The sequence below is a fragment of the Mangifera indica genome, chromosome 2 (assembly GCF_011075055.1).
Source record: "Mangifera indica cultivar Alphonso chromosome 2, CATAS_Mindica_2.1, whole genome shotgun sequence".
NCBI classification, from domain to species: domain Eukaryota; kingdom Viridiplantae; phylum Streptophyta; class Magnoliopsida; order Sapindales; family Anacardiaceae; genus Mangifera; species Mangifera indica.
The window spans coordinates 24,144,634-24,166,646 of record NC_058138.1 but is presented as its reverse complement, the minus strand read 5'-3'; the positions used below and the strand labels follow the sequence as shown (position 1 = coordinate 24,166,646).

Below are 22,013 nucleotides of genomic sequence, written 5' to 3'. Positions count from 1 at the left end.
CAAAGGACAGCCATTTGGATAATTAATTTTCGTGAAGCAGTTAAAATCTGTGGTCCATTGAGAAGCCTGAAAAGATTCTTCTGTATGTTGTCTGAATAATGAGATACTGATTTTGAGAGTTGATTTGCACGTTTGTGCATCTGATATTTTTGGAAATTTCTTATCAAATTAGCCTACAGAATGGTGGAGGTATCATATCCCCCACTTGGCAATCTTCTGTGGTGTATAATTAGTTGGAGCATATGTTATGGATCACACAGATTATGACATATGAATGTGATTGACAAACCAGAACAATTCAATAAAATGAAGTATTATTCATTGGAGGATTTGATCTGGTAATTGTTCAGAACACTGGTTTGCTCTTATCTGATTAAAAAACAATCTGCAGAAATTACCTATTGTTTGGATTAAGTTGAAGGGTTAGAATTGTAACAATAGCATATATTACATTGACAAAATACGATAAAGATGTATGTGTCCAGAATGAATAAGATGTATTTTCGCTTACCTCTAAAGAATTCATATTGCTTGCTGATTCTAAGCTTTAAGTTGGAACACTTGGGATTTTAAATGGTGTAAAAAGATGCATGATAATCAAAATAAAATTGGTGGGTAGGTATAGCTGTTGAACTCCATCGGCATAATCAAGCTGTAGCGTGTACGATAGAAAGCTTGCCGTGTCCTACTTATCTAGATAATTTATTATATGAATTAATAGGATTACTTTGAATAGAAATAATCAATACAACTTTTTATATGGAGGTAGGTTAAGAGGCGCTGTTTTTCCCTAATTCTCATTAAATGTACCTTGAGGATTGGCTTGAAAAACTTTGCCCCTCCCAATTTGGGGAAATTATGTTCTCACTCTAAATTATGAGTGGATTCAAATTGAATCTAATCAATTTAAATTTAAAATATTTATTTCAAATTTAAATTTATTTTATTTAATAAATAATAATATCAAAAAGGTGAATTATCGACAAATTTTTAAATTTAAATCGATCTATTAAGTTAAAATTTTTAAATTGAACTCGACTTTTTGGATTCAAGTCATTGACTTTGTTCAAATCTAACCTTATTCTCAATAGCCTTTTTTGGATTAAATGTAACAATATATGAGTTAAAAACTTAAAATCTAGGCTAAACAGCTAATTGCATTTCTCGGATGTTAAAAAAAAGGCTAAAACTTAATTCAAAAGTGGAAAGCATCTTATACCAAACCTTGGGGGTGTCATGTCAACACTATTAACCCAAATCCCAATGTTGCATCGTAAATTGAGGTGCAACAAAAGCTTGTGCTCTCTCAAACTTAATGATTAAGTTTAGAAATTATAGAAAGACTGAAATCAAAACTTGACCTTGAATTCATGAGAAACATGTGGTGACCGTCAACATTGAATTGCTTGTTATACTTGAATGCATACTCTCCTACCAAATCGAATATGTTGATATTTCACATCATGATGCTAACATAGCCAAAGATTTATTGTTTTAAGTGATTGAAGAAGTCACTTTTCTTTTTTATAATTATAAAGTTCTATGTAAAATTGAACTGTAGAATTTGATAACATTAAAATCAGTGCAGTAATCACCAGAAAAAAGTATGTAAATGTAGGTAAAAATGTGTTAGACAGCGTTAGCTTAATGTCCTTGCGGATATTTATTTGCAAAAGCAGACAAAGTATGTGCCAAGAAGTTGATATGAACACAAGCACAATGGATAAAGACAGTGACGCAACTCATTTCTACTTTTCAAACCGACTGGTTCAACGATATCCAAGTTATAAGGAATCTCATCTGTTCCATCCGTCATTCAAAACAACCGGTTTGCACAGATTCCAATGGCATCCTGCGAGGCCTTTGATTTTATCTTTTGGATAATGCACTTCGACACCTCTACGTATATGCAGCTTTAAAGATAGATTGCATTGTACTTCAAAACACAGTTCTGGTTTTGGCTATATTTGCTTCAACACTCCTAGGGGAAAAAAAAAGACAAGTGGGAATTGTGAGTTTATGGAAATGGCTTCACTGAGTGAGGGCCTTACACAAGTTCTCATCCCTGCAGCTGCTTTGGTGGGAATTGTCTTTGCTTTAATTCAATGGTACTTGGTCTCTAAAGTTAAAGTCTCAAATGAGCCTGGAAGTAATGGCTACAATGATAGGCTGATTGAAGAGGAAGAATCCGAGGAAGGCGTTAACAGTCTTGAAGTTTCGATCAAGTGTGCTGAAATTCAGAATGCCATTTCTGTTGGTGAGCTTTCTGTTTACTTGTTATTATTAGATGAATATTAAACTACTTTGTTTCAGAACAATTACATATATGTTATTTAATTATGGACGATGATAATGCCATTATTGAGTCTAATATTAGATATGAGAAAATACTTCAATTATATAATAATAATCATATATATATGTATATTTATTTATTTGTTTTGTTCTTTTCTCTAATTGTCTGCTGGATTCTGCTTTTACATGTATTCTTGAAAGGAATTTTATATTTTTCATTTATTTGCAATCTCTATTCTTTTGTTTTGTCTTAGGTCAATAGATTCATTTTCCAAACTATGTCTCTTCCCAGTTTTGTTTTGTCTCTTATTATCTATATTCATTGGCCACCATAAGCAGAATATGTTACCAAATCTGTTCTGGTCATAAAGAATAGGAGATCTTCAATTGGTTAATCTGGGTAAATTGTGTGAAATGATGGTTTTCTCAACTATTTCTTTTTCTACTAGATGCTCTGTCGCTGTGGTAACTATCTTTGTGTAGTGTTCATATAATTTATCCAGATCCATGTTGTTTTTCAATGGATAACTCAAATCACAGAGTAAGAGCAATACATGGTTTCTAGATTTAATTAGTTTGTCTTTGGCTGTTTTCTAGTTTGATCCAAATTGCAATTGTGCACAATGATTGATTGCTGTTTCATTACTGTCTTTGCTAATATTCATGTTTGTGATTTTATGTTGTGTTATCAGGGGCAACTTCTTTCCTGTTCACCCAGTACAAGTACCTCAGCGTGTTCATGGGTGTATTCAGCCTCATCATCTTCCTCTTCCTGGGTTCCGTCAAGGGTTTCAGCACCAAAAGTGAACCTTGCACTTATAACACCGGGAATGTTTGCAAACCAGCTCTGGCTAATGCTTTCTTCAGCACCGTTGCTTTCTTGCTCGGTGCCCTTACTTCAACACTTTCGGGTTTTCTAGGAATGAAAATTGCTACATACGCAAATGCTAGAACTACTTTGGAAGCAAAGAAGGGTGTTGGTAAGGCGTTTATTGCAGCTTTCCGCTCAGGTGCAGTGATGGGATTCCTTCTTGCTGCCAATGGCCTCTTTGTGTTGTATGTCTCAATCAATTTGTTTAAACTCTATTATGGTGATGATTGGGAGGGACTTTATGAATCTATTACCGGTTATGGTCTTGGTGGTTCCTCAATGGCACTCTTTGGGAGAGTTGGCGGAGGGATTTATACTAAAGCAGCTGATGTTGGTGCTGACCTTGTCGGGAAAGTTGAGCGAAATATCCCTGAGGATGATCCAAGAAACCCAGCTGTAATTTTGCATCTGACTTGTACTCTTTTTACAGTTTTATTTCCCTCATTGTTTTTCAATTTTATGCTATTGACATCGGTTGCACCGGATCTTATGGTACTTATACAGGTTATTGCCGATAATGTGGGCGACAATGTAGGAGACATTGCAGGAATGGGTTCTGATTTGTTCGGCTCATATGCCGAGTCATCTTGTGCAGCACTCTTTGTTGCTTCAATATCATCCTTTGGTATCAACCACAACTATGCAGCCATGTCTTATCCCCTTATTGTTAGCTCAATGGGGATCGTTGTTTGTTTGATAACTGCACTTTTTGCAACTGATCTGTTTGAGATTAAGAGTGTAAATGAAATTGAACCAACATTGAAGCGACAACTTCTTATCTCGACTGTTTTGATGACTGCTGGCATTGCCATGGTCACCTTCTTCGCTTTGCCATCAGAATTCACTCTCTACGATTTTGGGACTGAGAAAACTGTAAAGAATTGGTATGCATCTTGAAAGTCCATTCAATTTCTGATGTTCCTTCAGTTTTTGCATGCTTTCAACTCGTTGATCAAACTATGTGCAACTACAGGTACCTTTTCTTCTGTGTTGCAATTGGTTTGTGGGCTGGTCTTGCTATTGGATATACCACAGAGTATTACACAAGTAATGCTTACAGGTAGCATACTCTTCATGGCTGTATTAATCAAGTCGACTGTTGCATTTACTATTGGCATCGAAAACCACAATGTAATGCTTATGATCATTTCAAATTGGCAGTCCGGTGCAGGATGTAGCTGATTCTTGCAGGACTGGAGCTGCAACAAATGTGATCTTTGGTTTGGCTCTGGGATACAAATCTGTCATCATTCCTATTTTCTCAATAGCAGTTGCGATTTATGTGAGCTTTAGCCTGGCGGCTATGTACGGAATTGCTGTTGCTGCTTTGGGAATGCTTAGCACCATTGCCACTGGTCTTGCAATTGATGCTTACGGCCCTATAAGTGACAACGCCGGTGGTATTGCAGAGATGGCTGGAATGAGCCACAAGATACGTGAAAGAACCGATGCCTTGGATGCTGCTGGAAACACCACAGCTGCAATTGGCAAGGAAAGGCTTTCATTTGTCTGTTATTTTCACTAATTTGAGCCTTTTAAGCTATTATACTAACATGATACTTCAAAAGTTAGTTCGTTACCATGATGTTGACATGATGCATTTTCTCTTCAGGGTTTTGCAATTGGATCTGCTGCTCTTGTTTCCCTTGCTTTGTTTGGTGCCTTTGTCAGCAGGGCAGGCCTTAAAACAGTAGATGTTTTGACACCAAAGGTCTTCATTGGACTGATTGTAGGAGCCATGCTTCCTTACTGGTTTTCAGCCATGACAATGAAGAGTGTGGGAAGTGCAGCTCTCAAGATGGTCGAAGAGGTTCGTAGGCAGTTCAATACGATTCCCGGGCTGATGGAAGGCAGAGCAAAACCAGATTATGCAACTTGTGTCAAGATTTCTACTGATGCTTCACTCAGGGAAATGATCCCACCAGGTGCATTGGTTATGCTTACACCTCTCATTGCCGGAACCCTCTTTGGAGTTGAGACTCTTGCTGGGGTTCTTGCTGGTTCACTTGTTTCTGGTGTTCAGGTATGCAATTAAAATCCAGTGCCTTGCTTAGATGCTGATCATTTCTTGCTTTCTTCAAAGAGTACCATACATTTATTGTTCTAAATGTTTTTAAAATCAGATCGGATTGATCAATTCAACTAGTTGAATCGGAAACCAACTCCAAGTCTGGACTGGTTAACATAAAAAAACAGTTTATTTATTGACTCAGTCAAACTAGATGAATCGATCAAAACCGGCAAAACTGGGTTTGACCAAAATTTAAGGTATTTTTTAAAAATTTAATTATTTTTGAGTAATTTGATTATTTTTTATTAGATTTAATGAACTTCTAAGGGTTTGTAAGGAAAAATAAGTTCAAAAATAAAATTAAAAAGAAAAAAAAATATTTCATATCTATTTAAATGTCTTCTGTAAACAATAATTTATAGAATTATATTTTTTTTTTTTGTATCATGAGATTGAGACATTTTTTTACTTTAATTATTTAATTAAAATCAAATGAATAATTATTACTCTTTAAAAATGATATATTCTAATATTTATAGATATAAGTATCTTGATTGATTTTATTTTTTATAAGTTTTTAAGCAAAATCTATTTATTATAATTTAATAATAAGTTGAACCGGTTGAACCGATCAAACCATGAACCAATGAGATAATCAGTTCGATTACCGGTCTGATTTTAAAAACATTGGTTCTAAATGAATTTCTAATTTAATTTTTTCCTTTTGCTCCCAGGTTGCCATTTCAGCTTCTAACACAGGAGGAGCATGGGACAATGCAAAGAAATACATAGAGGTAAAATTCCAAAACATTACACATAGAGAAACATGAAACCTTAGAGTTTCAGTGTAACACCCATTGACAAATCTCATATCGATAAAGTATGAGAGAAATGCTAGATATGAATAGACATTGCACATTGCTTGAAGATGATAAGAGAAGCTGATATGGATGTTTGGGTTGCAAGCAAAGTCGTCAGTAAATTCAATGACAATGAGCTCAAGTATTGGCAATTCAGAAATAACTTTAAGTTCTTATGCGTTACTTTGATGTGGTTTTTGCAGGCTGGTGGTTCGGAACATGCCAAATCATTGGGTCCAAAGGGCTCAGATGCTCACAAGGCAGCAGTCATTGGTGACACAATTGGAGATCCCCTCAAAGACACTTCTGGTCCATCACTGAACATCCTCATCAAGCTCATGGCAGTGGAGTCTCTGGTGTTTGCTCCATTCTTTGCTGCTCATGGTGGCTTCTTGTTCAAACTACTGTAACTTCAAAGCATTTACTGATTGCAGATCCCAATTCCGTCAGTAGCAGTGTAGCAGTAAAGTTGATGCAGCCTTTTCTGTAACTACTAGTTCCAAAATGTAAAGCTGAAACCCCATCAATCACTTTGCTACTGGTTCCACTTTTACTATGAATGAATAAGTTAATGCATATAAACTTACTTAGATTCTTAATGGCAACTTAAATATCCTTGTTGATGTGAAAATTTATACACAACACCAACGAGAATTAAGCAAGATAATGACCATTGAAATTAGGGATACAGTGAAGTTATGATGGTAAGTGTACTGCTTGATGGTTTATGTCTGCAATTATATTATTTATATCTCCAAGAAAATTAATAGATGAGGAGTTGAACTCACAGAAAGACGAAGCTACAAACATGTCACCTACCTATGCATTCCCCAGATCCGAGGGCTTTAGGACTGAGACAGGACTTCTTTCACATTACAGCTAAATGGGGCAGACGGTTTGCATAGAGATGGAAACGTCAACAAGAAGCCACTGAATGGGAAGAAATTTGTGACAGTTGAAGATGCTGCACCAATTATAAAGTTGGAGCAAATGTTGAAGAATTTACAAATGGGAAACAGGCAATTGATCAAGTTTGCAATATCTTGACTTAAACACTTTAGAGATTATGTTGTATCATTATGGATAATCATCAAGGAGTTTGAACAAGTTCAGATTGAGATTGGTTCCAATCCAAGAAAAATTAGTTTGAAATTGGTTTGGGATTATTGAAAACTACTTTTTTAACTTTGAATTTGAGTCAAATTCAAATTTGACTTGCCTTATGAATACAAATTCAATGATTCACTCAAACTGGATAGTATCATATTGGCATACACAAATTCATTTAATCCTATTAATCTCTTCCAATCTGATTCTGATGCAACGCCTTATCAAAATCTTCACAACAGAGAAAATGGAGAATAAAAAATTTGTAGTTTGAGTGGATTTGAACTAGACTTAAACAAAAGGTCAGCTCAAACTTGAATCCAAATGATATTTAAGATCAAACACGGCTCATTTGAATCATCAACAAACCGGTTTTACAATACAACAGGAGGTTTCAAATTAAGCCAAATTCAAACTGAATTTTTTTCAAACAAATAAAATTGAACAAGTAATCAAGGGCATGCATCATATAATATTGTGGCTCACTACTTCATAAAAAAGGCAATATCCTCTTTGTCCTAAAAAAGGCTCAGTTAAAATTATGATATTAAAGCTATAAGGTCACACTACTTAACAATGCAACCTACAAGCTCATTCCCTTTTCTAATGTTAACAAGGCATAAAAAAACAGTCCCTACAGCTGAAAATAAGAAAGAAGAAAAAAAATTTGCAGCTACTTGATGCCCAAGCCTTATCTCCAAACTAATCTTATCAGATAATCCTTGTAGTTCTCAGCTTACAGCTCATCCTGTAACAACAAATAGCAAGATTATTAATGCTTCCATGGAGAAACATCATATAAGGTTATTTACAAGAATTAACAGAGTTAAGAGTTATAATGCCTACATGTACTTCCTCATCCTTCTTGTCGCTTGAATCCGACTCAGATTTCTTTTCAAAGGCAGAATCATCTTCATCATCACCTTCGTCTTCATCCTCAACCTGAAAAAGAAGGTTTAAAAGATTATAACCATAACAAACATTAGTATGTAAGAAAGATCATGTGAGAGTTTATAAGCTTACATCGGAATCAGTTGCCTCCTTTGACTCCTGAACCAAAAAATGATTCAGAAAGTAAGAAAACAGATACAAAAAAAAAAAAAAAAAAGAGCTATTAATAAAATAAAACCAATATACAAGGAAAAAGGTACCTCCTCCTCTTTCTTCTTGTCAGCCTCTTCAAAAGCTGCCTTCTCAGCCTGCATAATCAATAGTTTTATTCCAGATCAATAACTGAAACAAATCCATAGTAAAGTTCGACATTTGATGGGAAATAGCTACATACATCCTTATGTTTTCCCCAAGTTTCTTCAGCCAGATTTTTGGCATACTCGGGGTCATCACACACCAAAACATTGTTAAACATTGTTCCAGATTTCACCTGACATATTATGTACCAAATTGTCAGAAACTGATATGCATATGATGACAATAATAGAACGGGACATAAAAAGATAGTAGATATAATTACCTGCCACAGCTCAATGCCAACATATCTCAACTTGGGATACACATAAACATCTGGGTCATCCTTGAACTCTACAGAAAATTTGAAACCATATGCAGAATTACTAACCATCCTCTCAGTAATTACAATTAATACAAGGCCATGAAAAAATTTGAAAGAAAAAAACAACCTGGGTTGTCAATCATTGGTGCTTTCCACTTCCCCTTGTAGTTAGGGTTCTTGATTTTCTGCAGAAAGCCAAAGCAAGATTATCACCAAAAATAATTACCAATCAAATTTTAATACCTCAATCAATCTCAAAGTTGACTAACCTTTGGTTGCCATTCACCCTTGTACTCAGGATTGGGAATGGTTGGGGCTGTCCATTCACCATCTTCCTCATCATCCCAATCCTCAGGCTACATTGCAACTTTTTATTCAGTTCCATTCCTAAGAAAGTAAAGGGGCAATGTTCTGAAAGAACTTAAAATTTAAATGATTACCTTCTTGGCATCAGGATCTGTTATCTCCTTTGGAATGTCATCATAACCCTAATTATACAACAAATAAAAGGTACAATAACTTAATGCGTAATGTGATCAGACAAAACTATGTAAGAGAGGATTAAATATACAAAAGTTTGTGTATCAGGAGATTGTTACCTCTGGCTTCTTGTCTTCGGGATCTGGAATATATTCTTTGTCATCCCAATCTGCAGGCTGGCATCAATCAAACAAAGTCAGGTTTATAAACTCTACTATGAAGAAAGCCAATTGAGTATTCAAGAAATAAATAGTAAGATTGGTTAAACCGGGGAATTACCTTCTTCGCCTCTGGATCCTTGATCTTCTTTGGAGGGAGAAGATTCCAATCAGAGTACAAGCTGCCAGTTTGTTTCTCCACATTATCAATAAGAATGCTGTAGGTAGCATCTGGATGGAGGATAAATGTATAAACATGAGTAAGTTGATCAGTTTCACATGGAACTTCCTTCTTGATCAAGTGGTTTGCATTATTGTAGTTTAGAATGGCATGCACTTTCTTGGTGCTGTATCCACAAATATCTGGTCCAAACATGATACTGCCATCAACAATACAAAACCAAATCAGAAAAAATAGCACGTAATAAAAATAGACGAGCTTAAACCCAAAATGTGTATTGCAAACCTGTAAGGGGTATCACCACCAAATTTTTTTTGATCAACATCACCACTAAGCAACTTCATGTAGCCACCACCGCAATCAAGTTTCTGTTCGTGCTTGACAGAAAATTGGAAGACAAGTGTCTTATCCTTGTTGCTGAATTCAGGGAACTCAGCTGAAATTGCATAGAATCTGTAGTCCTCACTTGTTTGAATGCCTGATATAAAACATTGTACCAAAACAGTAACTCAAACTCAACTCAACTAAACCAGCTCAAATTATTGTACATTCTCAGGTAAAAGAGAATTACCTTTGTCATTGGGGTCACCGGGCCATTTCCCAGCGGTGTAGTTCCACTCTCCTGCCATGTTATCATCTTTCTTCCAATCTGATTTAACCCAACGAGTCTCCCATCCATCTACAATATAACATTGCCAAATTATCATAAGCACACGCCCTTAACATAACCCTGATCTATCCAACAGCAGCAAATGCATACAGATACGCAAAGATTTAACAATTTGGAATGATTAACAGTTATTCTTTCTTGCATACAAATGCTAATTGAAGTTCTTAAAATGAATTCAATCGCGGCAAGGCTATATTAGATGGATGCGAGTACAAAATCAACGATCACATAAAGGTCATTGTTCAGAAGTGTGAAATCGATCGTACATTATCATTTCTAATTCAAATGAACTCAACAAAATCCTACGATAATCGCAGATCTAATAATAAAAACTACATTTGTACTCGTAATTGAACTATTAAACAACAAAACATTTACAACGTGAACCGATCTAGAGTTTTAGTGCAATTTGAAACGAAACAGCTCGTTTAAGTCGTAGAGCAAGAGAGGTACCGTCAAAACGTTCTTCGAAGAACACGTGCGCGGAGGCGATGGCGACGGAGAGAGAGAGGAGGACAGTCAGCGATAGAAAACTAGGGAACATCCTCGCCATTTTTGAGAGAGATTGAGCTCCTGAAGTGAAGTGTGAAAGGGAGAGCAGGTTATATATATAACACTCTCGTTCGTATCCGGATGTAACGGTGATGTGGACAGCAGACGTGGAGAGTTTGATGATGTGGGCAAATACAAAAACGACTCTTGGAAAATAAGTGTCATCTGTATGACGTGGCAAATACAGATTGGCGATTACACGAATCGTAGAGCGTACAACCGTTGGAAAGGTGGCAAGAATCGATTTGTGGGTGAGGAGAGAGAAAGTTAGTTGTGCGCAATAAATAATTTTCCAATTTATGAATATTAATTTATCTATTTATTTATAAATTGGTGTAAGGATTATCTCTAGAAGCATCCACGATTGTTGTTCAAATTATAAAATAAAATAAATAAATGAAAGATTTGATAAGATCAAGGATTTTATTATAATTTCAAAATTAGGATTTAAAGATATAATAAGTCATTATATTTTAATATAATTATAATTTTTGGATAATGTAATTTTTTTTGTTTTGATTAAATTATAAATTATTAATACAATTATTCAAAAATTAATATTTGTAATTTTATACACAGTTAAAAAGTCATTTTGTGAGTTAATCAATTTAATGGATCATATGAATAGATAAGTTTTATTTAATATATTTCATCCAATTCAATTTAAAGATTCATTCAATTCGATGGATAAAACAAGTTATAATCATAATCTAAACAAGATTTGTTACCAATTTTAAGTTGAACCTTAAATTTTAAAGTACTGGTTATACAAGTAAAATAATTGAAAGAATTCAACTGTATTTGCCTAGAAGGGGAAAAATTAGGTAGATTACATTGTAATTAAGATCATTATTCAAATGAATAAGTTAATTCTTAGAAAAAAAAAAAAGATATTAATATTGAAGAGCCACAAGGTTGGTCCAGTCCACCGCATATGACAAAATTGGCAGGCCATGCAAAAGTCGGCCGGCCCCGGCACTCAAATCCATATGGGCATAAGAATTACCCGCAATTTTGTCTTTGCCTTTTTGCTCCTTTGTGACACATCTGGGTTGGGATTGTGTTGAACTGTTTTGAATTCATGTTCAATTTGAATATATCAAATCTAAACTTATTAGAGTTTTAACTTGATAGTTTAGTTTGAGCTCAGTTTATTTTACCTTCAATTCTTGGATGATTATATTTGCCATACTCAATAACCTTTTAATAATACTATGCATCATCTCAAACAACAATCAATTTGAATCTATCCGTAATTATTAACACCATTCCTTAACAAATCTCTAACCAAAAACTGCTCTGGACATTTAAAAATTTGGGAATTCACAATTACAATGTGTATGTACTTAAGCTTGCTATTTGGAAATGTTTTTCCATTTCTCATCAATGGAGTAAATTACATCTAACAACTCATCTTCTTGCAATGGTTTTGTGAGATGAAAATCCATTCCAGCATTAGCAATCCTGCTTTCTTCTCCAGTTGCTGCATGTTTTGTCAATGCTATTATTGGAATATGCACGTTTTATTCTTCTTCCTCCTTTCTGATCAGCCTTGTTGCTTCAAATCCATCCATTACTGGCATCTGTCAAGGACCAAAAACAAAAAATTTACATCATGTTGTTTTTAGTATGCAAATAAACAGGTTTGCATAATGCTACCTCACAATCCATAATGATATAATCGTAAGGAAGAAGAGTCTTGGAATGCCCTTCCATTCTTAGATGACTTAAAATCTTGCAAACATGATCAAATGCCTCTTTCCCATTTCTGCATACTTCAACCTTTGCTCCAAGTTTACTTATTCTAGTAGTTGTCAGCTTGATCATTGTTGCAGCATCTTCAACTATCAGAATTTTCTTCCCACTCAGTGGCTTCTTCTTGCTCATACCATCACTATACAAAACTGTCTGCTCTATTGAGGTGTAAGGTGAAGAAGTAGCAGCTCCTCTCTCCACTTTTAGGCACTTGGATGATGCAGGATTGGGATCTGAGGAAGGCTGAACTACTTCTTGAGATATTGATCCCATCTTTAACTTTCGGAAGCTGTGCTGGGATGTACTCTTGCATTCAGGTAGAAGCCTCATCACTTCAATCAAACGTGAACCATGAAATGGCTTCTTTATGACATAATCACATGGGACGACTAGTTTGTCCTCCTGGTGTTCTCTTAAATGAGAATTTCGCATGATTGAACTATCTAACCAGACAAACTTGCATGAAAAGCTAGGAATTTCTTTTATGAAGTTGGACAAAGTTTTGAACAATTCAGATGTAGAGGCAGCACTGGCATCGATCACTACTAGTGTAAAACTTGAGAAATTTTTCGAGTTTGTCTTTCAAAAGTACGGCAAAACATTGTCACCTCCCTCTTGAATAATGCCTTGAGTCCCATCACTTGGTCCTTTACCAGGGTTGCTTGATGCAGTCCACATATCAAGTACATTTGTCTCAAGTTTCCCTGGACTAGAAGGATCCATCTTGTGCTTTATCTTCTTTAGCTCCTGGTAAAGCATTTTCTCTTGCCTTACAATTGTTACTCTGATGTTTAAGTTGTTCTCGATGTACCTCTTCAAGACTTGTCTTCGTTCTTCACCTGTTATAAAAAGTATGATGTGAGATCCCTCTTGTTTAGGTGCAGGGCTCCAAAATGATGCTAGATGTTGATGAAATCCAGATTGAGGCCAATCATTATTTGCTCTAAGATGTTCTTCACTAGTGTCAATTGGCTGGCTCTTGCATAAAGTTAGGAGAACATTAAACTTGAAGCAAGCGCCTCTTTCACCATGTTCTTTCTCAACAATTGTTATTTCTCCTTTCATCAGATGTACCTATAGCACAATGTCAACAATGGAAAAATGCAACAATATTAGTTCATCATATATATTTCCAATATGTTACTTACCATAGACTGAACGATGCCAAGTCCTAAACCAATGCCTTCCTTTCCAAGAGCAGTTTCCTTGACTTGAACAAATTCTTCGAAAACAGAATTTTCTGCCAAATCAGTCTAAGGATTGGCTTCTTCATGACAAAGCTCCACCAAGCCAGTAATAGTAGCTAATGAAGCGCGAACATCATGCCTTGCCCATCACTAGTGGCCAAATGAAAATCCCCTCAATGAAAGTCCAATGCTGCGAATCGTTCATATACTACTTTTGCTGGAAAACCAAGGCATATAATGATATAACACCCCTACCATACAAAGAAACCGTGTTATAAAATAAGCTATCTTCTGCCGCATTGTTCCATCCTTTCCTTAATGAAGGAAGAATGCGCAGCAGTACTCTTCAAAGCTTCCTGAAACCAACTTGCATTTACAGAAAACATAGATTTCGAAGAAACTGCAGTGCCATATAATGCCCCAGTGTTGCAATTCACCGGTTGAGTATACCAAGTCGAAGAAAACAAGGTATTCGAATATACTGCAAGAGTTTGATCCCCATCAACATTATATGAAAACAACAAACCATGCAGTCCTATAAAAGAAACCTGAGATAACTGTGGAATTGTTGAAAGTGTTATAAACAATGTTGGTGCAACCTGAACACAAAACAGATCAGAGGCTGTCAATTTATTATTGTCACTTAAGTCTACATAATTTGCTCTGCATTTTTCTAACCTCAGTAACAATGGCATGAAATGAGAGCTCAGTCCCATCAAGAAGTGAAGATAAAGATCTTGACAACTTGATTGCAGAAGAATTCAGAGGAAACAACTGTCTCGCAGTTGTTTGGATTTCAGAAAAGGATTGGTTGCACAGGCCAAAGTTTCCGAGGCAAAGGCATTAGCAGTTTGTTTAGAGATGAGCAACAACTCTAATGTCAACACTCCACAGAGCCCCTGCAGCCAGCCGTTGAAGAGTTTATACAAGTAAAGGGCAATGGAATTTACATTATAAATAATCAGAAAAGATTCAAAAGAATTACAAGAACAATGACAAAACCAAGAGGCCTCAAAACGATTTGTGGGCAGTGCCTGAAAGGATCAAACTTGGACATGGCTGAAATAATTCTTGAGCTTAGAAAGTAACAACAAGAACAACAATGGCTAGAAGCTGAAACTTAATGAGAGAAGTTTCATGCATAACAATTTGTTATACTTGGAATTAGAAGAGAGAAAGTAGGACATCAAGATCTTTTGAAATCTTTTACTAAACAGGATCAAAATTGACTGATGGATAATTAGTGAGATAGTAATATTACATGAAAAAACATTCCTTCGTAATTGATTCGTAAAAAGTGGCAGTATAGAATAGGTCATGTCAAATTGTTTGTATGAATGGATAAGCACAAATGTTTGTACGTAAAATATCCAACATTGTGTTTATACCAACCAATGAGAGCACAACACGATAATATCGAGCATCATGCAATCAGCCCACCAATGAGAATCGATGAAATGATGTAAGTAGGATAATTTAATGATAAAGATTTACATAAAAGGCCATTTATTACATATTTAAATTAATTATAGAAAATAAATCATGATAATTTATTATAGTAGATGATGTATTGAGTATGAATAAGGAAATGTTTGATTTATGAATCAAAGAGTATTTTTAAAAATAATATATAATATATCAAATACAAATTATTAAGTATAAATAAAGTGACATATCAAATTATTTATACCCGTGACTTCACATTGATTGTATATGAAGTATTTATTTTTTTCTTATTTTTTCAAAAATTAAATACAACTCAAAATCTTGTTATCTAATTTTAACATTTCAACGTAACAACAAGAGGCTTTCAAATTTGGAAAATTAAAAGCAAGAAATTGTATCCAAAACAATTATTTACAAATAAAAAATCTTGCTTATTGATAAAAGGAAGATCATATACAAATAAATAAATCATAACTTAGAATTATTTAACATTATCTAATAATCATTTGATATGAATTTTAATTTGTCATATTTGAATCTTGTAAAAATTAAGAAGCATGGTACTAACATACACAAATAATAATTCGATGTATCATAATGTAATTATTATTTATTTAATTCAAAATTATTTAATTATGTTATTTTTTTTATTTATTAATATCTATTATTTGTAGATGAAGTATTGTTTGTTTTGGAATTAAAATGATTAATATAGTTTTTGTAATAAGAAATTTTAGAAGTTAAATATATTTAATTAAAATTTTTTTTCTAAAAAAAAAAAGTGGTTGAATTTTTGTAAGAAAGAATTCATAAATTTGTAAGTATGGATGCATGATTTGTGATATAATTACAAAGATGTACATAGAAAGTAGATGTTGGTACTTTGAATACATTCATACATTTACAATAACAGTAGAGATTTAAGATTTATTTATTTATTTATTTATTTACTTCCAATATTGGAATTGGGCTTCTTCGCAATTAGGACTGTACACTTGGCATTCTGTACACAGTGATTGCTCACACTTCCCAAAAGAGCCCTGTTTCATTCATTCAATTCTATTATGATAGATTATTATTATTATTATTATTATATCATGGATGATTATTTAAGAGGGACCTACGTACCTTTTGATCCAACCGTAACCATGGCTTCCCATCACCAAAACATCAACGCCCAACTTCTCTACCATCTCACAAATAACGTCCCTTGGATCACCATTCACAACTCTTGCCTCCACCTTAACCTAACCCAGGGGCAAATCTGTCACGTCACTGTTCCAAACTTATCGCAATGACAGTTAAACCCTTCCTTAATAACATAATTTTAATAATTTACTCACGTTACTATTCTGCAAATGTTCTTTACACATTGTTTCAGTGTTTTTTATAACACGATCAGCTAGGTTATTATTGTACTTCTCTATGGTGGTGTTAAAGATATCGGATGAAAACAAATACCCTGAAACACAATAAAAAATAAAATTACAAAACCACCACTAAATAAATAATAGAAAGATCTTCTTAAAAAAAATAAAAAAAAATAACCTCCTCAAAATCTACCAAATATTACCTGTTCCATCCATTGCAGTGTAGACAACTCTGGGAGACTGTTTAGCATAGAGGAGTATAAGGGTATCATTGAAATTTTGAGTAATTAAGTTCTTGAGACACCACGTCAACGCATACGAGCTCTCCTCACCCTCATCAACAGCCACTAGTATCATCCGCTCTTTTGCCCTCACGTCTGCCATGATTGGAATTACAACTAGCTAGTGATTTTGAGTGATGACTTTTGTGGTGGGTTTTTAATTAATTTATAGTGCTTGAAAAAAACTGTTGGCCTTCGGTTTCCTTTCCGGGTGGGTTTGCTGGTTTTCTCAAGTAAACCCATGGGCCATTTAGACTTATCCATTCTTTTACAGATGCGATGAGGAGGGAGGGGTCTCATTGAAATTCTTTGCTTATATTATTGGGGAAAAGAAAAGATGACCCTCCAACCCAAGCTTGCGACTTTTCCTTTTATATTATATTAAATAATATATGAAGATAAGATGTGGATTAGAATTAGTTCAAGAGAATTGTCTTTTTGTTTTTTATAGATTTCTCTCTCACTTCTAGTTTTTATGAAATGTCATCGTAATTCCAAAATTTGGTTTATGAAGTCTAATTCAAAATTCATTCACATATGATCAAATTACATTTATGTTTTGTATACTAACAAGGCAAGGGATATAAACCTATACATAAATTATTGATATATTTTTATATAATTATATGATTTTAAATTAAAAATAAAATTATATTTAATTACATAATAATACATAAATGTTTGACTTATAGTTAACAATAGAGAGGCTAAAAAAAAAACTTAGGGGACTAAAGGTGACTTGCAGTAAAATATAAGGACCGAGTGAGTAAATATTGAAATCAAGGATATGCAGGTAAAATCTCCAAAATTTTATTAATATTTTATAAATATTAGCACACAAAATTTGAAGTCAATAGGGATTAACTAATCCTCCATGACCATGACCACCTCGTTTTTTGCTGCCTTCCGTTAACGCATATAATAAGATCATTTAAAAAATTATATTTGTAGTGTCGTTTTTGTAAATATATATATTTATAATAATATATTTATATCGTATTATTATTTAAGGTAGATTCAAGATAACCAAATTTAAATTAGAGTTATGTATGAGTCTGGCCGTTTGTTTTTTTGCGACTCGAACAGAATATACCTCTACCTAATGTTAGTTAGTTGGTTTCTTCTGTATATAATAATATTAAGATATAATTAATAATCAATAGAAAATAAATTAAAAATTAAAAAATGTCAATCCTTAGCAAATACCAGCATTTTACAATAAATTAATTAATTAATTAAAATTTGATAATGCCAGCCATAAAAGCCAACAAACCATTTCTAAAAACAATCCAAGCAAATCTTAGCCGTCAAAATTCTCCATCAACAGCTCAAACTTACCCAAAAACTCCAACTAACCTCACCAAACACCAAGTCCAACTACACACACACAGCTCATCCATCCTACGCCCCTGATACGCGTCTCCCTCTTTATTTCTTTCTCAAATTTACAGGTTTAAGTTAGGGTTAGGTTTTGCTGATCATTTTTTACTACTCATTTTCTCTCTCATAATTCCCCCCCCCCCCCCAATTCTCATTCGGGTCTCTCTAATTTTTAGCCTTTCTGATAATTCACCGTTCGAGTTAAAGAATCAATGTTTTTGTTTGATTGGTTTTATGGGATTCTTGCTTCTCTTGGGCTGTGGCAAAAAGAGGCTAAGATCTTGTTTCTTGGCCTCGATAATGCCGGTAAAACGACTCTGCTTCACATGTTGAAAGATGAGGTTTAATTTTTTTTTCTTTCCTTCATTGGGTATTTTTTATTTTTATAAATCGTTTGAATGAAATTTAATTAATTAATTAATTGTTTGTTTTTTGTTGATGAATCAGAGATTAGTTCAGCATCAGCCAACTCAGTACCCAACTTCAGAGGAGTTAAGTATTGGGAAAATCAAGTTTAAGGCTTTTGATTTAGGAGGTCACCAGATTGCTCGTAGAGTTTGGAAAGATTACTATGCTAAGGTTCATTTCCTAATCTTAGCTAGAGTGCCCATCTGTGAATCCTGATAATGTTATCGGAAAATAATGTCATGTTGCGGTAATAGCTGATCGGTGGACCTTTTTGAACCCACCACCCTGCTATGCTTTGACAGTGGGATTTCTGTGCATTTTCTGTTAATGAAGACGGATGTGTATTTTGAGAATTGAAAACTTTTTTCTTGACAACTGTTTTAGGAAAAAGGTTTTTGGTGTCCAAATTGGTGAGAATTTGTTGCCTCCATAATCCCAGATAATAATATTTGTGATTATTCTGATTCATGGGAGGCAAAGAGTAAATAATAATGGGAGTTCGCTGATAGTGCCTTTGCATTATTTACAAGGTGTTCTAATAGTACGTGACCATACATGTACTCTTTCCATGCCACTTTATTAGATGTTTATGAAGATGTGATGAATTGAAGGAGAAGCATGTGGTGTTTTCATTTTTAGATTCTCTGTTATGCCTTTTACTTTTTGTGTTTAGAATTTGCTTTGTCATGATCAGTATTATGATGCACTCTTCCTAGAAAGTGATTCTATTTATCCTGAAAGCTACCTGTTTGTATACAAAATTTTCCTTTTCAGCCGATTTGTTCACTTTTAATGGCAGGCTTAGTAGGAGTAATGCCCAACTGATATGAGACATTTTCTTTTTGTGAAGGTGGATGCAGTTGTCTACCTGGTAGATGCATTCGACAAGGAGAGGTTTGCTGAATCAAAAAGAGAGCTTGATGCTCTTCTCTCCGATGAGGCCCTGGCAAATGTTCCATTCCTTGTTTTGGGAAATAAGATTGATATTCCATATGCTGCCTCTGAAGATGAGTTGCGATATCACCTTGGCCTGACCAACTTCACCACCGGCAAGGGTAAGGTCAATTTGGGTGACTCAAATGTTCGCCCCCTCGAGGTATTCATGTGTAGCATTGTCCGCAAAATGGGCTATGGAGATGGATTCAAGTGGGTTTCTCAGTACATCAAGTAGAAAAAAAAATAGAAAGCTAGATTTGCATTGTTTTTTACTTTTTTTCTCAAAATGTTGTTACACACTGAATTGAGTGGGCACATTTTCTTTTTAAGTTGGGAGATACTAATTTTCCCTCATCTTTTCCCTTGTGAAATGAAGAAACATGCACCCTTCATGCTATGATAATAATAAGATTTGTTGGATGATTGATCCTTTGTCATGATAATGAGATCTACACAGGAAACTACTAGAATTCATCATTTTACTTTGTTCTGATTCTTTGATCCATTGTTCCTTGCATTCAATTCAACCCCCACTACACTGCATACAAGCTTCACAAATTTGTGTATTAGCATCAGTCATTATGTGCTATAATTTCACTGTGTGCACAGTAACCAACACGGATATGATTGAATATGAACCTGGACGTTGAAGCCTTCTAGCGCAAGTTTGTGGATGGCATCTGACAAGCTAAGGGTAACTCGATCCCCTATTGATGGATATCAATCAGTTTGGTATCTTGTGCATTATTTGATAAATGAGTGAAAGATTAAGATGGGCTCTGCCAAAGCCCTACCAAATGCTTATGGCAAGATGGATATTTTTTATGGTTTAAGTCCGGCGCAAGCTTGATAAGAAACAAAATATCTCAGAACATTCAAGGAAATGTGGATATATTTGAGGGATATAGATTCTGAATTTTGCTGTGCAAGCGAAGGTCAGAGATATGTTAATACATTGCTCATCCTGTGTGTGTTGAGACATATGAAGAAACCTAGTGTGCCAAGAAATATGATTTAGCTTATGCATAGAATAGTGATTTGGGGAAGACAGCCATGGCTTCTGCCAAACATCCCTCTGAAAGTCATGTCTAGAATGGCATTATGACAATCATCAGAAGAAATGCTAGGTTGAAGATCTCAGCTTCTGGGTGGATAAAAAGGGTCTATTTTACTGCAGTGGTGCTCTCACTGTCTGTTGATAAAATCTTAATTACAAAAGTAAAAGAATAATACGCATATGGCATAATTTCTGAAATTTAATTTAAGAACATGTTAAAAGAGAATCTGCATTCACCTAGGGTGGGAGTCACTCTTATTCAAGATTAGCTTGAATATTAAAGAATGGGCCATTTTGACCAGTCGGCCAAATTATTGATATTAATATAATATAATTAAAATTTTAAAATAAAATTTGGTTATTTGACTCTAATATAATAACAACATAATAGTTTAATTGAACTGTAGTTAAATATGATTTACCAAATTCAATCTTGAGTCAATTTAATTATTGTTAAAATGCATTTACTCATACTCCAAATCAGATTTGACATCAATTACCGAAGTAACTAGTCCGTTCGGGTTTTAAAACAAACGATAATGAGGTGTGAACAATCAAACTTGATGAAGTTACTTATTCTTTTCTGTCTGATTCAACATTCTTCTACATTAGTAATTCATTTTTCTCTTTGATTCATCATTTCCCTGTACTTAAAATTTCTCTCCATGGTTGATTTTACAGATATCAATGCATGCCAGCTGAACAGGTTGCAAAAGCCTTGTTGTGTTTCAGCCAGATAATATCAATTCATAAATTCAGTTCTACTTAGCTCATTTGAAGCAGCAGCTGGAAGGCCGGGAGATTGGTTGAAGAATGAATAGAGCTATGGAAAGGTGCAGCAATTGCAGAAGAACAACGAGAAATGGAAGGTGGGTTCTGCGTAAAAGTGTTGATTTATAAAACATACGATTGTCACAATCAAAGGGGATGTAGCTCAGATGGTAGAGCGCTCGCTTAGCATGCGAGAGGTACGGGGATCGATACCCCGCATCTCCATTTCTTCTCTCCTCTTTTTGGCTTCTGCAGTTTGCAGTCGACTTGTAGTTGTGGGTAGAAGCAAATTCTGTTTCGACAGAGACAATCTTCAATATTACAAAGTTGGTCATCAATAATGGCTTTCTCAGTTTTTCCACAATAGAAAACTACCCATCTTAACATGTATTTCCATAGCCATATTTTGCTGCTCTAATTCAGGTCATTCATTCTTTTCTCTGTTTTCGTCATTTCCCTGTACTTAATTTCTCCATGGTTGATTGATTTTACAGATATAAATCCATGAGATATGCAGACGACAACCCGGCTTAACGGGTTGCAAATGCCTTCCTGTTTTTGACTTATCGTTTAGGATTTTTTGTATCATTTTTTACATGGTTTTGACTGGATGACATAGATTTACAGTGGTTGTGATGACGCATATAGATTGAACGAGAGTGGAAACTTTTTGCGCCTTTTGAAGCCACTCATTCGTTCTGTGGTGGACCTTCTTTAATCTGCTTTT

The 22,013-nt window shown here is 34.6% G+C and overlaps 4 protein-coding genes and 2 non-coding genes across 13 annotated transcripts; 4 read left to right on the top strand and 2 right to left on the bottom strand.

The window, feature by feature from the left end:
* The first annotated feature begins 1,817 nt into the window (after positions 1–1,817).
* On the top strand, positions 1,818–6,627 carry LOC123209173 (pyrophosphate-energized vacuolar membrane proton pump-like). Its single transcript, XM_044626993.1, has 8 exons — positions 1,818–2,257; positions 2,988–3,562; positions 3,671–4,050; positions 4,140–4,226; positions 4,328–4,658; positions 4,779–5,189; positions 5,912–5,971; positions 6,241–6,627. The coding sequence occupies exons 1-8, from the start codon at positions 2,020–2,022 to the stop codon at positions 6,445–6,447; spliced, it is 2,289 nt and encodes a 762-aa protein (XP_044482928.1). The 5' UTR covers positions 1,818–2,019; the 3' UTR covers positions 6,448–6,627.
* A 916-nt stretch (positions 6,628–7,543) lies between these two features.
* LOC123209174 (calreticulin) lies at positions 7,544–10,750 on the bottom strand. Its single transcript, XM_044626994.1, has 14 exons — positions 10,597–10,750; positions 10,045–10,152; positions 9,759–9,951; positions 9,414–9,672; positions 9,254–9,310; positions 9,095–9,142; positions 8,924–9,010; positions 8,782–8,839; positions 8,616–8,683; positions 8,430–8,525; positions 8,296–8,343; positions 8,168–8,194; positions 7,991–8,086; positions 7,544–7,892 (listed from the first exon to the last, which is right to left on the bottom strand). Exons 1-14 carry the CDS (start codon positions 10,694–10,696, stop codon positions 7,881–7,883), a joined length of 1,257 nt encoding a protein of 418 aa, XP_044482929.1. The 5' UTR covers positions 10,697–10,750; the 3' UTR covers positions 7,544–7,880.
* A 1,229-nt stretch (positions 10,751–11,979) lies between these two features.
* Positions 11,980–16,889, bottom strand: LOC123209171 (histidine kinase CKI1-like). Of its 8 annotated transcripts, none has more exons than XR_006500983.1 (6): positions 16,657–16,888; positions 16,427–16,545; positions 16,212–16,330; positions 14,316–14,536; positions 12,355–14,236; positions 11,980–12,278 (listed from the first exon to the last, which is right to left on the bottom strand). XR_006500983.1 is itself a non-coding variant. In XM_044626988.1 (5 exons), exons 4-5 carry the CDS (start codon positions 12,880–12,882, stop codon positions 12,219–12,221), a joined length of 588 nt encoding a protein of 195 aa, XP_044482923.1. In that variant the 5' UTR covers positions 12,883–14,236; positions 14,316–14,536; positions 16,212–16,330; positions 16,657–16,798; the 3' UTR covers positions 11,980–12,218. The 8 variants fall into 8 exon arrangements, 5 of the variants coding, with proteins under 5 accessions (XP_044482923.1, XP_044482924.1, XP_044482925.1 ...); XR_006500984.1 differs by lacking the exon at positions 16,427–16,545 and having other exon boundaries at positions 12,355–13,524; positions 13,599–14,236; positions 16,657–16,798; XR_006500985.1 differs by lacking the exon at positions 16,427–16,545 and having other exon boundaries at positions 12,355–13,289; positions 13,599–14,236; positions 16,657–16,798.
* A 1,207-nt stretch (positions 16,890–18,096) lies between these two features.
* Positions 18,097–19,897, top strand: LOC123209170 (GTP-binding protein SAR1B). Its single transcript, XM_044626987.1, has 3 exons — positions 18,097–18,455; positions 18,562–18,693; positions 19,373–19,897. Exons 1-3 carry the CDS (start codon positions 18,327–18,329, stop codon positions 19,691–19,693), a joined length of 582 nt encoding a protein of 193 aa, XP_044482922.1. The 5' UTR covers positions 18,097–18,326; the 3' UTR covers positions 19,694–19,897.
* On the top strand, positions 18,955–19,081 carry LOC123209857. The gene has a single exon (XR_006501164.1). It is a non-coding gene; the product is annotated as a small nucleolar RNA snoR83 (small nucleolar RNA).
* A 1,541-nt stretch (positions 19,898–21,438) lies between the features above and the next one.
* Positions 21,439–21,511, top strand: TRNAA-AGC. The gene has a single exon. It is a non-coding gene; the product is annotated as a tRNA-Ala (tRNA).
* The last annotated feature ends 502 nt before the right edge of the window (positions 21,512–22,013 follow it).

Excerpts from the sequence above, each read along its gene's own strand:
- LOC123209173 (XM_044626993.1), top strand. The coding sequence starts at position 2,020 with ATGGAAATGGCTTCACTGAGTGAGGGCCTTACACAAGTTCTCATCCCT. Across the intron at positions 4,227-4,327 it reads TACACAAGTAATGCTTACAG|TCCGGTGCAGGATGTAGCTG; the intron begins GTAGCATACTCT and ends TCAAATTGGCAG. Across the intron at positions 5,972-6,240 it reads ATGCAAAGAAATACATAGAG|GCTGGTGGTTCGGAACATGC; the intron begins GTAAAATTCCAA and ends TGGTTTTTGCAG.
- LOC123209174 (XM_044626994.1), bottom strand. The coding sequence starts at position 10,696 with ATGGCGAGGATGTTCCCTAGTTTTCTATCGCTGACTGTCCTCCTCTCT. Across the intron at positions 8,344-8,429 it reads CTTGGGGAAAACATAAGGAT|GCTGAGAAGGCAGCTTTTGA; the intron begins GTATGTAGCTAT and ends TTGATTATGCAG. Across the intron at positions 8,087-8,167 it reads AGGAGGCAACTGATTCCGAT|GTTGAGGATGAAGACGAAGG; the intron begins GTAAGCTTATAA and ends CTTCTTTTTCAG.
- LOC123209171 (XM_044626988.1), bottom strand. The coding sequence starts at position 12,882 with ATGCGAAATTCTCATTTAAGAGAACACCAGGAGGACAAACTAGTCGTC. Across the intron at positions 12,279-12,354 it reads ATATCATTATGGATTGTGAG|ATGCCAGTAATGGATGGATT; the intron begins GTAGCATTATGC and ends GGTCCTTGACAG.
- LOC123209170 (XM_044626987.1), top strand. The coding sequence starts at position 18,327 with ATGTTTTTGTTTGATTGGTTTTATGGGATTCTTGCTTCTCTTGGGCTG. Across the intron at positions 18,456-18,561 it reads TTCACATGTTGAAAGATGAG|AGATTAGTTCAGCATCAGCC; the intron begins GTTTAATTTTTT and ends TTGATGAATCAG. Across the intron at positions 18,694-19,372 it reads GGAAAGATTACTATGCTAAG|GTGGATGCAGTTGTCTACCT; the intron begins GTTCATTTCCTA and ends CTTTTTGTGAAG.